The 13,078-nt window shown below is 42.3% G+C and overlaps 1 protein-coding gene across 2 annotated transcripts in view; it reads left to right on the forward strand.

Moving 5' to 3' along the window:
* MCM10 (minichromosome maintenance 10 replication initiation factor) overlaps positions 1-13,078 on the forward strand; it is a 76,822-nt gene that overhangs the window by 30,795 nt on the left and 32,949 nt on the right. For both annotated transcript variants that reach the window (XM_075208655.1, XM_075208654.1), the window contains exons 3-6: positions 1,492-1,782; positions 2,742-2,864; positions 4,065-4,208; positions 9,961-10,126. In XM_075208655.1, the coding sequence (XP_075064756.1) occupies positions 1,492-1,782; positions 2,742-2,864; positions 4,065-4,208; positions 9,961-10,126 (724 nt within the window). The remainder of the gene's footprint in view (positions 1-1,491; positions 1,783-2,741; positions 2,865-4,064; positions 4,209-9,960; positions 10,127-13,078) is intronic.

The raw sequence follows: 13,078 nt of genomic DNA on the forward strand, positions 1-13,078 counted from the left end.
AGGGACTTTAGAACGGAATGAATAGATGCTTTGGTGGTGGTGCCATTGAGTTTACAGACTGAGTATGTAGTCCCTCCTATCTCACGCATTACTATTGCACACTACTGAAGATCAGGAAAAAAGCAGTGGAAGTTACACCGATCCTTCTGTTTTGACCTTGTCATCCCTAGTTTGCAATAGCTTGCGGAATGCTCCTGGAACAACTTTAACCTCTGTCACTTCGGTTAAATCTGCTGCACCAATAACCGGGTTTTCATCCAAATCCGGAAGCTCTGTTTGGTGTGGAGATTTAGCAATCCCTGCTTGGACGCAAAGGAGCCTCTGATAAAAGTAATGTGCTTAATTCAAGTTGGGAACCAAAATTCTTCCTCTATTCATTATCAGATTTGTAAGAGATTTATCCTATGGTGCAAACCCAAACTATTTGACCAACATTTTCTTCAGATTGGCTTTGACAAGGGCATTGCTCTTACTACACTGAAGGTTCTGGTGTCTGCTCTTAGTGTTTTTCTGAACACCAAACTGGCGTCTGGTCTGCTCGTCAAGTGGGGGAATTACACACCCCATGATGTATGGAGCCTTTTCTGAACATTTATATGAACAAAGTTATGTTGCAAGCTAATCCACCTTTTCTACCTAAGGTAGTCTCCAACATCATACTTCAGTCTTTGTCCACAACCAACTAATGAGAAGGAAAAAAAATTATATACTCTGCATCTGGTCAGAGCAATAACCCTGTAACTCTCCAGAAGAAAGAAATTCCGAAAGATTGATCAGTTTTTTGTTCTTCCTGTTAAAACATATACTTGCAGGATGGATCCGGACAAGTGGAACGGCTATCGGATGCTAAGGGCACATTCTAAAACACCAGTAAAACCCCCTGAACGTGCAAGGCTCAGCAGATGACCCCTGTAAAGTGACAGGGTGGTCACATCTTTAAAAGACATTGTGTACTGGATGTGACTGCTGATGCTCAGTTTGGAAGGAAATTTTTTCAAGAAGTTAGAAAATGTTGTATTGAATATTTTCTTTGCACTGTGGTGTTATATTCTTGCCCACCCCGTCTATCATATATTGTTTGGGTACGTCTCATTTGTGTAAGGCTGCCATTGAGTTAATAAGCAAATGAGTTACTGTTCGTTCTCTTGAAACACTGCATGAGAGCCCAATATTCCCACTTGTGTTGGCTGTCTGTTTTTCAGGGACAGCTGCTCAGACACCAGGTGGAGGAGGAGTTGTACTATATACTTTCCAGAGGTGGCTTAATAATGGCTTTACCTGCTCTGCTTCTTTATAAAAAATAAAAAAAAACACCCCATGATTAGCACAAAAAAACATGTATGGTCCATTCAGTTAAGCATTAAATGTAGTTGTTAAAAAATTATATTATACAATTGTTCCTGCATCTGCTTTACTGTTTGTGTTTAGTTTCATTGCAATAAAGTATATTGGTTTTGATAATGCTGTCAACATCCACTTGTGCTTCACCAGGTGATGCTGATCTGGAGCTCCTCACATCCTTACTGGAAGAAAATGAAGCTGCTGAGAGCTGTCCTGATACAAGTCAGCCTGATGAGTATGATGAACTATTTGATGGAGATGAAGAAGGTTCTTACCATGAAAGTGACAGTGCAACTGAAGGACAGGACATTGGTGAGGTTAAAGAAGATTTCACAACACTGTTTGGAGATATTGATGATCTTGAAGATAACAACTGTGTACATCAAAGCAAAGAGCAATCTCTCAACCCTAGCCGGGAAAAATCAAAAAAAGAATTGGAAGGTAAGAGACGCATTTCTGAATAATTTAGATTTTATCTGTTTGCCAATATGCACATTGCTGTTTTTATATGGCCCAGTGTTTGAGATCCTAAACAGATTCTATTTTATGACAATTTATTAAAATGAGATCTTTTCCACAATCTTATGTAACATCTACAGCTATCCTCATGAAAAACATTTGATATATTTCACCATAGTAAGTGAAGAATTGTCAATTTATACTGAAGTTGTACTTCTCATGTATTGTACTTTGTATATAACCTTAAAAGTATCTTGTTAGCAATTATAATTTTTATTAATTAACTTAGAAATATTTATTTTTTTGGATATGAGCATTAACGTTTGAAATATAAGGATATTAAAACTCTGACAAAATTTGGGCCGATATAAATGCGCATGGTCACAGAGCTCCAAGGTGATTTCTATTATCAACCTTTATTTATATAGAGCCAGCAAATTTCATAGCGTTTTACAATTGAGAAGAAACACAGTAATAAAATTGTACTGGGTAATAGACAGACAGGTAAGAGGGCCTTGTTCCCAAGCTTACAATTCTGTGACAGCATACTGCGTGGAGGAGGCGCAGGGGCTTTGCTTTGTGTGTTTTATAATGGGAAATGTCTAGCTTAAGTAAATATGAAGGTTATAAGGAATATTCAGTTATATAAGCAAAATGCATATAATATGTAAACCAATGTTTAGTATATGATGTCTGTCACTCTGACATAGATGAGATATGTCCTAACATAGCCACCATAGTGAAATATATTATTTTGACACTCTGTGTAATATAATTGGGAAAAATCATGTCGGTATCTTTCTCTACTAAGTGTTCACGTCTCCCTGCATAATCTTTGTATGTGTATATCTGTTTTCATTTGTGTTGAATATAATCCAACCTTTTTTTCTTTTTTTTTTTTTTTGTGATTTAACTTGCTACCTTTTTTATCTTAATACTAGATGAATTGAGAAAAATGCAGGAGCAGATGAGGAAGCTGCAGGAACAGCTTCAGGAAACTGGTATTGCCAATTCGCCAAGCTCTGCTGCACAGCAGAAATCAACCAACAAAATTAAGTTAAAAGGTAAACTGCTTTTGGGGCACTCACTAATTTCCCATTGGACCCTATATAGATAACTCATTGAATTCTTGTCTGACTTCAGAATTCAGGTCATGCGTTTAGAGTCTGAAATGCATGGCACAAAGTTGGGATCTACACAATTGAAAGCGGTTATTACTATTTTTAATGCAGTATTTGTACGTTTACTGTGAAGTGTCGTCTGACTAAACATCCCTAAAATGATCACTTAAAATGAGAAATATAAATGAACGTGCTTTCCTCTTCAAAAGTATTGACCTTTTTAATGATTTTAATAAAGCGATTTCAAAATATTTAGTTGGAATAACATTTATTTTATTCATCTTTATGTGGTATCAATATCTTAAGCAGTGCTTTATAGAGAATTTTTTAATCACATTGTTGCTGCCCAAGAGGGGCTTGCAGTGTACATTCTTTACCATACAAACCCGCACCCACATTGGGTCATTTTCTTGGAATCAAACCCATGAGCCCAGCATTGTGAGCCAGCAAAACTAACCACTATTCCACCATGCTGCCCATCATGGTTAAAATTAATAATTTGCATAGTACAACTCCAGTGCAGCTTTAAATTGAATTGCATGTGTGATTTAAAAGTTAACAGTTGCCTTATGAAAAGCATTTGAATTCTAAAAGGACGAGAAATTTAAATAGTGGCTAGTTATAACTGTCTCAACTGGCTTTGGCTACAGACACCTGCTGTAAAATGTATTTCCTTATAGCGAAGTGTGAACGTTTTTCATGGACCCTTTTTAAATGGGCTATCCTTTAATATATAAATTGAATCCTTCAGTAATGTGAGTTGTCCTGGTTTCAAATAAGAGTACTCCTATTTACATCTTGAGGCTGACGTGTAAATAATTATTGTGCCAGGATTAGGTAAGCTACGTGCATCAGCGCACTGAAGTCCTAGCATAATAACTATTGGTGCAGGGATTTATACATTGGCAGCCAGAACAGCATGACACAGCAAGAGGTTGTGCCAACAGGGACTCTATTTGGAAATTGACTCCACAGTTTTATTAGGGACCCCAACAGCACAGGGAAAGCGAACCAGAGGTGATTTTCCACAATTCAAGTGAAGGAGTTATATTTTATTCAAAAGTGAAATTGGCTGTTAACGTTAATGCATTCTTCTTTAGTGTCCAAACTAGTTGTGACAGTAGGTTTTTCTTTTGTCCTTAGCAACAAGATCAGAACGCAGTCCTTTAATGGTGAAAAAACCTGCAATTGTACATGAATCCAGTGCCTTAGCTGCTCAGCTTTGCATGCCACCTACCTCACACGGAAAACCTCAGGAAATGCCTAAAAGAAAGTTGAACATGTCCGGTAAAGAATAAACCAACCTTAATCAAATCTACTTTATATACTAGATGTACTAGCTACATTTTTGAAACTCCATCCACAAATTAGATATTTGTATGTTAACATTTTCTAACGTTAAATTCTTTTCTCTGAGTCCAATGGGGGGACACTAGAATCTCTGGGATATGGAATGCAGTGACAGGAGCTTTGGGCACTTTTAAAATGACCTCAAATCTCAAGGCCCATCCTCTACCTCCCCCCCTTTCCTCTATACCCCAAAAGCCTGCCTGGAACTTCAGTATTTTTCTAGCAAAGCCCTGTGGACAGAGCCAGGAGTACAGAAAGAGGTAGAGGCGTGAACAATATTCTCCAAGTAGAACACCAACAAAAACAAGAGCTAATGAAAGGGTATCCTTTGGGTCCTATATGACTCAGAAAAAAGCATATGTTTAAGTTCAAAAATCAAATTTTCCCCAACGGTCACAGCATCTGCACAAGTTTCAATACACCCCACGCGACTTTCCAAACAGTTTGCTCTTTTACTTTAAGAACTCTCCCTGTTGGATGCATGGAGGGTCATTAAAGGTATGGACAGGGGGTACACGTTTTACTCTCCTCCACATAACGTATATACCCATATAGACAATTTTTTCGTAGACGCACAACTAGCTACCAAACTCTTTAAAGCTGAGGTTCATCCGTTTACCTGGACAGATCATATGGGGGTATCACTTGAGTTACAAGTAGCAAATCTCCCTAAGCGAAGCCTAACATGGAGGTTAGAGAACACCCTCTTAACCCTAAGACACATTTGGAGCTAGCGGAGGCACTTAATGATTACTTTGCCCTCAATGACACCCCTGATTTGTCGCCATCCACAGTCTGGGAGGCGCACAAAGCCACAATGCGGCTTATTAGTATCGCTTCTGCTCGACACAAAGAGGAGAGAGAACTGATAGCCACATTAGAGACTAGACTTGTCTCCCTCCTTACTCAGCATCAGGGCTCATTAGACCCCTCGCACTTGCGGGAGCTCTCGGCAGTGAGGGGCCAGCTCAACACGGTCCTATCTAAAAAAAAAAAAAAACAGCTTGCAGTCTTAAATGGACCCAGCAGCTCTTTTACGAAAAAAGTGATAAGGCGGATTCCCTCCTGGCCCGGAGATTGCGGCAGAGACGTACGCGTAACACGATTAGGTCAAATAAAATTCACAGGGTATAGTGACATACAATCCGAGCCAGATAGTGAAAGAATTTGACGTGCTACTCATCGTTATATAACTTAGATGATTCTTCACCGCCACCCCCTGATTTAGAGGGCAGAATAAATACTTACCTACGCTCCTGCCGACTCCCGCAGCTCTCTGAAGCAGAGATTGAATTTCTCAATTTAGACATAACGGGGAAACTACTGCTGCCATACGCAGCATAAAGGTGTCCTCGGCCCCAGGTCCAGATGGCTTCCCAGCCAAATATTACAAAACATTTGCTGGTGTCCTTGGCCCTAAACTCACTACGTGGTTTAACGCCATCCTTGATGGAAACACCTTTGATCTGGCTACGACCCGAGCCCGGATTTCAGTCAAAAGAGGGTAAGGACCCCTCTCTTTGTAGTAGCTACCGCCCCATATCACTTCTAAACGTCGACCTCAAGATATATGCTAAAATCCTTGCGAATAGAGTCAATTCTGTGCTCCCTAAGGTAATACACCCAGATAAAGTTGGATTTGTCCCAGGTCGACAGGCTGCGGACAACACTAGGCGGACCATAGATCTCATCCAACATATTGATTATAGCAAGCAACTCTCTCTTTTCATGTCCCTTGACGCAGAGAAGGCATTTGACCGCGTTGGCTGGCCTTTTATGTTGCAAGCATTAGCTGCGTATGGCTTTTAAGATCGCTTCCTCAAGGGGGTGTCAGCCCTGTACCATAACCCATCGACATCTGTCCAGGTGAATGGATGCTCCTCTCCATCCTTCGCTATTCGAAACGGAACCCGGCAAAGATGCCCCCTCTCTCCCCTTCTATTTACCTTGGTGATAGAACCTCTAGCTACGAGAATTCATATAAACCCTAATATAACTGGGATACAGCTACCCTCCAGTACTCACAAAATAGCCCTCTATGCGGACGATATCCTCCTTACCTTAACTAACCCCTTTAACTACTCTCCCCAACCTATTTCAAGAACTCGACATTTTTTCCACAATATCAAATTTTAAGATAAACACAACCAAAACAGATATCCTAGACTTCCATATTCCCCCCTAAGCTAAAGCAACTCCTAGAATTAAATTTCCCCTTTCACTGGAACTCCGACCACATAAGATTCTTGGGTATAGCTCTCACCAGAGAGGTGGAAAACATCTACCAAGCCAACTACCCCCACCTTATAGCTTGTATAAAAAAAGATCTACAAGCATGGGATAAACTCATGATATCTTTGTTGGACAGATTACGTCAGTAAAAATGAATTTGCTCCCAAGGTTATTATACCTTTTTCACACTCTCCCCATCAGGGTCCCCCCTTCAATCTTGAAATTGTTACAAACTCTTATAATGAAGTTTATATGGTCAAGTAATACCCCATTCATACTGCACCAAAAACCCGGGTTTTTGCAGAGGCACGCTGAAAAACCCGGGTCTTGGTGCGGTATGGATAGTCCAACCACAAAATCCCGGGACTTAGACCCGGGATTTTGCGAGGGGTAATTCCCGGGTTGGACCCCGCTCGCCTGCAGTATGAATGGTGCAACCCGTGTAATTCCCGGGTCTCACCATTCATACTGTAAAAAAAAAAAAATGGCAAAGTGTAAAAAAATGATTTTAATTAATAAAAAATACATAACAAATGTTTACTTAACTTATTTTCAGCCAGCGAAGTAAACATTTGTTATGTATTTTTTATTAATTAAAATCATTTTTTTACACTTTTTTTCTTTTTCTAAAACCCGGGTCGGGCAGGTGCAGTATGAACCAGTCCGACCCGGGAATCTTCTTATCTATACTGCTCTGTGCCCCGGCAATATCCCGGGTTAACAACCCGGGATATTGCCGGGGCGGCAGTATGAAAGTGGTTAGAGACCTAGGATCTCCGCTCGCATTTTACAGCACTCTCCCACGGCAGGTGGTCTTGGCATTCCTAACATACGTAACTACTACGCTCCGAGGCTGGCCCAGTGTGTACAATGACATTACCCCCCTGGAACTAGGATATGGGTGGACATAGAATCGGATATACTGGGTGGCTCACCGATTTGTTCCGTCCTTTGGCTCCCAGTCTCTGTTCGAGCCCATCCAGTTCTGGCCCTATCACTCTCAATCTGGTCTAGATGTAACCGTTTGGTATCCCTCTCTCCTGCCCCCTCGATTCTAATACCCTTGTGGTCTAACCCTGCATTTAAGCCCGGGTTGTCTCGCTCCATGTATACAAAATGGGCAGGTACGGGCAAGCTGCTGTTACTCACTCAATCATATAACTAAGACAACAATATTTCCACAATTTTCGGAGCTGGTAGAACAGTGTGGTTTTTTGCCGGGACAGTTCCACCAATATCTTAAGATTAGGCATTACCACCAAATGGTTAAAGCCCAACTCTCTTCCAGACCACCCACCACATTTGAGAACCTGTGCGTCTCAGGCCCGTCCTCCAAAGGCCTTATATCCATTCTATAGAACGCCTTACTCCCGCTACTCTGACTGTTAAGGATCGCTTTCAGACGCAGTGGGAGGCGGACCTGGGAACCGAGTTAGATGAGGAAGAGTGGTTGGATATTTATGAAAGTACAGCTCGTTGCTCTATAAATGTTTGTATCAAAGAAAATGCTAACAAGCTATTACATAGGTACTATGTCCCCTCGAGGCTACAAAAAATATACCCACAGACCAGCTCTGACTGCTGGAGAAACTGTGGACTGTCCCGGGATGCGACCATACTGGACAGCAGTCCTTGTGCTAGCTTTAACAATTTTAGATACTCATATTCCACCTGATCCTAAGCCTATTCTGCTACCGCTGCACCTTCCAGACCTCACCAAACTTGCTCACAAGCTACTTAGGCACAGCATTGTCAGTGCTGCCACTTGTCAGATAGCGACCTCTTGAAAAAACTCCACACCGCCAACTCTCCAGATGGTCTGCAGTCGGATCTGGTATACTTACCAGATGGAACATATTACTAGCATACTGAGGGGCTCCTCCGTCTCCTTCTATAAAGTCTGGTCCTCATGGACCTTATATCATAATCAACCTGCACTCCAGTTCTAGCGGAATCTGAATATGGAATGGTACTTCTAAACAAGTTTACTTCTCCTTTATTTGATATGTGAATCATCAGCCCTCCACCCCGTCCTCTGGTCCCTACATTCCTCCCCTTCTATTCATTACTCCCATCCCCTCCATACCCTATAGTTCTGAAATGTTAAAACAACATCTATGCTGTTCTGGATAATTACGCAATTATCTTCCGAATATGATAGAACTATGAGAGTGTTTTTGTGTCCTGCTGTATGTAAACACGTGTTATTTGCTATTGCTTAACCTCTCGAGATTTTGTAATGCTTTTTATTGGAAAAAAAGATGTTTCTAATAAAAAGTTTAAAAAAAAAATAAAAATCTAATTTTCTCATTCATCCATGGGGATATTGAAAATGCTTGAGACGTCCCAATGTCTGTCCACAAACTGCTGTTCAGCGAGTTCCCATTCCAGGCCACACAGGAACCACTCGCTGACCTGCTAGAAATGTGCAGTCATATTTTCAAGGACAGGCTTCCCTTCCTCAGTGTTACCCTTGGAAATTACCAAAGTAATCCACCTGTCAATGGTCTGTTTATACAATGTCATTGGTGTCAGATTAGATTCCAAGATCTGCTCTGTTTCCTGCGAATGGGCCTGAAGAAGGTTCAGAGAGCCCACCTTGATCAGCTGAGTATCCTGGTAGGGATTTAAAGTTAACCCCCTGGTTTCCGGAAGAGTAGCAGTGACTGTCATGATCTTGGTAAACACCCTCAGCGCAGTAGACAGGCCGAACAGTAGATCCCACGTTTGAAAATGCTGGGATTGCACAGCAAATATGCGAGGACTCTGGTGTCACTTCCAGATTGGAACACGCAAGTAGGCATCCTGGATATCCATAGACATAATGTACTTGCCCTCTTCTGTGTTGATGATCTCAGACAATCCCAGCTTGAACTTGTCCACCCAAAGCTGGATGTTCAGGTACTTGAGGTTAAGGATGGATCAAAAGGACTGGTCTGGTTTCTGACCCATAAAGAGCTTTGACTAAAAACCCAACCCCTTCTGTTCCTTTGAGACTGGGACAGCTACACCTGAGGATAGTATGGACTGAATCTCTTCCCTTAGAGTACTACACTTTGCTAGGTTTCCTGCAAAGCCAGTGGTGAAGAATTGTCCCGGTGATTACAGGATATCTATGACCCATGCAGGTATCTGTGACTGAATCGAGCCACTGCTCCTGGAAGAGACACAGATGGGCTCCTACCGGCTTGGTATTCTGCCCATTATGCTGACTGTCATGCACGCTTCCAGGGTTTGGAGGGGCAGAAATTTAAGTTTTTCAAGTTAATTTTAAAGTGCCCAAGCTCCTGTCACCATACTCTATACCCCAGTGTTTCCATTGCCCCCGTGAATAAAAATTAACGGAGTTATCAGTTTTATGTGTAATTAGCCATAACATTTAATCAAAAATCTTCAGTTTTTGGTTTGTGTTATTCTTTAATACAATAAGATCATCTTACTATTTGTTTTCCTGTAGAAAATAGAAGCCCTCCTCAAAACCAAACCCCCGGTTTGTCATCTCAGGCAGCAAAATCCTCTAGTCAGCCAAGCCCTGCATTAGCATCAATGTCTCTGGGAACAGCGAACAGACCCTCTGTCAGTCAACAAATTTCTGTTGAGAAGTTCTCTGGACTACGAATCAGGTATAGTTTATCTAAAAACATTATCACTTGTGTACTGTATCCAAAGTGCTGTATGTACTATCTGTATAAACAGTGGGCTGTGATATCATTATGGTGCGTTTGGATGTCATCACTTCAGTGTTTTACAATAACTTTTTATATATTATTGATATAAGTGAACTCTGATTTCAATAACATTCATGAGAGTTCTGTCTACAGCCTTTTGCTTTTATATGTAACTCATTTCATAATTATCTGATCGAATGAATACAGTGTGCACTTGTTATTTATGTCTTTGCGTTATGTATTCTGAATATTAAATCCCCTTAAGTATTAATGTGTGTTTCTCTGACATCCATGGGGTACACTGAAGTGTTGGCACTTTAAAATTTAGCGCTGAAATTGAAGGTCCTCCTCCTCTTTTCGGCTAAATTCTAATCCTCTAAGTGCCCACAGGAGCTTGGCGCATGTTAATGGGTGCCTCTGTACTTATGTTCTGTTTTTATTTTGTTCTCTAATTATTTTATTGTGTTGAGGACGTTGCTTTCTGTGTGACATCCTACAGCTGTTGTTGGGGATGCTTAGAGTGGGCTCCGGCTTAGTTAGGGATTCTAGTCCCTAACTAGGATAGAAAGGCATACCCCCACTATGGACTGGCTAGCTATGAGGCTGTCCTTCAGACGGCAGCAAACTTTTTAGTGCTATACACTGGGGAGAGGTGAGATCCTTTTCAGCACTCCCTCCCTGGTGGCTTTTCTTGGCTAGGCAAGCCCACCAGAAGAGACACAGCCATTTTGGGAGCAGCCTTATGGAGTTACTTCTCATCTACAGTTACTTAGTGGTCCCTAAACATGCATTTGAGGGTGGACAGATCCAAGATTGAGTCTTTATGGTCTGTTCTCAACAGCATGGAGCGAGACTAGTTCATGGTGTCAATGAACATCAAGGACATGTAGCTTCATGTTCCAATTTGAGAAGGCCACCATTGCCTTCTCTGATCAATCTCAACATTATCCATTTCGGTCTCTATTCTTCAGCCTGGCAACAACACAGAAGGTGTTCACCAAGATAATGATGGCAATGGCAGCCCTTCAATCCAGAGGGGTGGCAGTTTTTCCGTACCTCGATGATCTACTGATCAAGGTAAGCTCCCTGGCCTTGCTTCGGTCTATGGTCAGGAGATCACCTGAGTATTTGATGATCCACCTGTGGGATTCCATCTTTGGAAGTTCAGCGTGAGCCATTTCCAGAGGATAATCTTCATGGGCCTTCTATTTGACACACGAAAGCAATGAGTGTAGCAAGAGGACCTTGTCCTCTGGCAGGAACAGAGACTGGTGAAATCCCTGTTAGTTCACAGAAGGGTGTTCGCTTCAGCTGGGGATGAAGCAGTGCAATTTGCACAGTGATCAAGTCGAGCTGAAACACTTGTAAATGACAAAGTGGAACAAGTCTTATCAACTCTTGTCCAAACAGATGTTCTCTGTCGCCAGAGACGAAAGATTCGCTCTATTGGTGGCTGCTACGGACAACCTTCACAGTGGTCGTCTGTTAGCCATCTGGGACTGGACATTGGTGAAAATCAATGCCCGTCTCCGGGGATGGGCGGGACTGTCATACTCCAGCATCGGTTTCAGGGGTTTTGGACTCCTCCAGAGTCCAAACTTACCATGAATGTTTTGAAGCTCTGAATGGTTCTCAGTGCTCTGTACGCAGCCCTGCAATTTCTGCGAATAAGGGTAATAAAGGTGCAATCCAACTAGCCATGGCAGTTACATACATAAAATGCCAGGAGGGGACACCAAGAGTGCCCTAGCCATGAGGGAGATGGAGAAAAGCTTCTGTTGTGTGCAACCATATATTTCTGTGTTCCTCATCCCAGGCATAGAGAAGTGGGAAGCAGTCTTTCTAAACTGGTAAGCCCTTCATCCCGGGTAACGGTCTCTTTACTTGGAGGTCTTCCAGCAGGTCGTGATGAGGTGGGGTCAGTCAGGCATCAACATGCTGGCGTCTCAATTAAACCACAAGGTGAAGTGCTTCTGCTACAGGGGTATCCAGAGGTATCTCCAGGCGTCTCTAGTTAACACATGTCTGTTCTGTTGGCCTTGATTTTCCTATACAGGTTTTCCATCTGTAGCCATGCTTCAACAGGTACTAAAAAGGCTAAAGAGAGCTGGGGGTAAATGTATCAAAGTGCGAGTTTGCCAGCGTGTTTAAATCGCTGCAAATCGCGGGTGTTTACCCGCGAGTTTTGAAAAAAAACCATGAAATGTATCAAGCTGCGATTTTGACACTGATGTTCAAAATCGCTGGTCATCTCTGGCGATTTTGTACGATGTAAACACTCCCGAGTTTAGCTAACTCTCGTGTTTACAACTCACTGTTACAACACAGGAGAGTTTGCCAAACACATCACTGTTACACTGACCTGTCATACAGCTGCCGGAGCCCGTAAAAACTGTAAAGAATAGATCAAAGTGAAAAAAAAAAAAAAAAAAAGCGTGAGGTCCCCCCGCTATTCCAGCTTAACACTAGTGCTGCCTGACTAGTGCTGGTCCCGTGAAAATCGGGGAAAAATTTTGCATGGGGTCCCCCCATTTTCACTTTACCAGCACTAGGCAAACCAGCCAGGGTTGGCGGCACTATAGCAGTGGGACACACGCCAGGGGTCTCCCTGCCATAATGACTAACCAACCCTAGACTGTTCAGCGCTGGGCTGGATTCCCTAGGGAGTGGAGTCCACCGAAAAAAAACGAGAAAAAGGTACACTAGGCGGTACCACCAAGGATCGGACATAGTGTCTACCGCGACTGCCCCGCGATCTCTTGCACGGGAACAGTAGCGGGAAACCCTGTGATTCAACCGAGATGCCATCATGTCGACATCCGGTTGACCCCATTTCACCACTAACTGATGAAACACCTCCGGATGAAGAGACCATTCTCCTGGATGCAGAGTCTGCCTGCTTAGGAA

This window comes from Mixophyes fleayi, chromosome 4, assembly GCF_038048845.1.
Source record: "Mixophyes fleayi isolate aMixFle1 chromosome 4, aMixFle1.hap1, whole genome shotgun sequence".
NCBI classification, from domain to species: Eukaryota; Metazoa; Chordata; class Amphibia; order Anura; family Limnodynastidae; genus Mixophyes; species Mixophyes fleayi.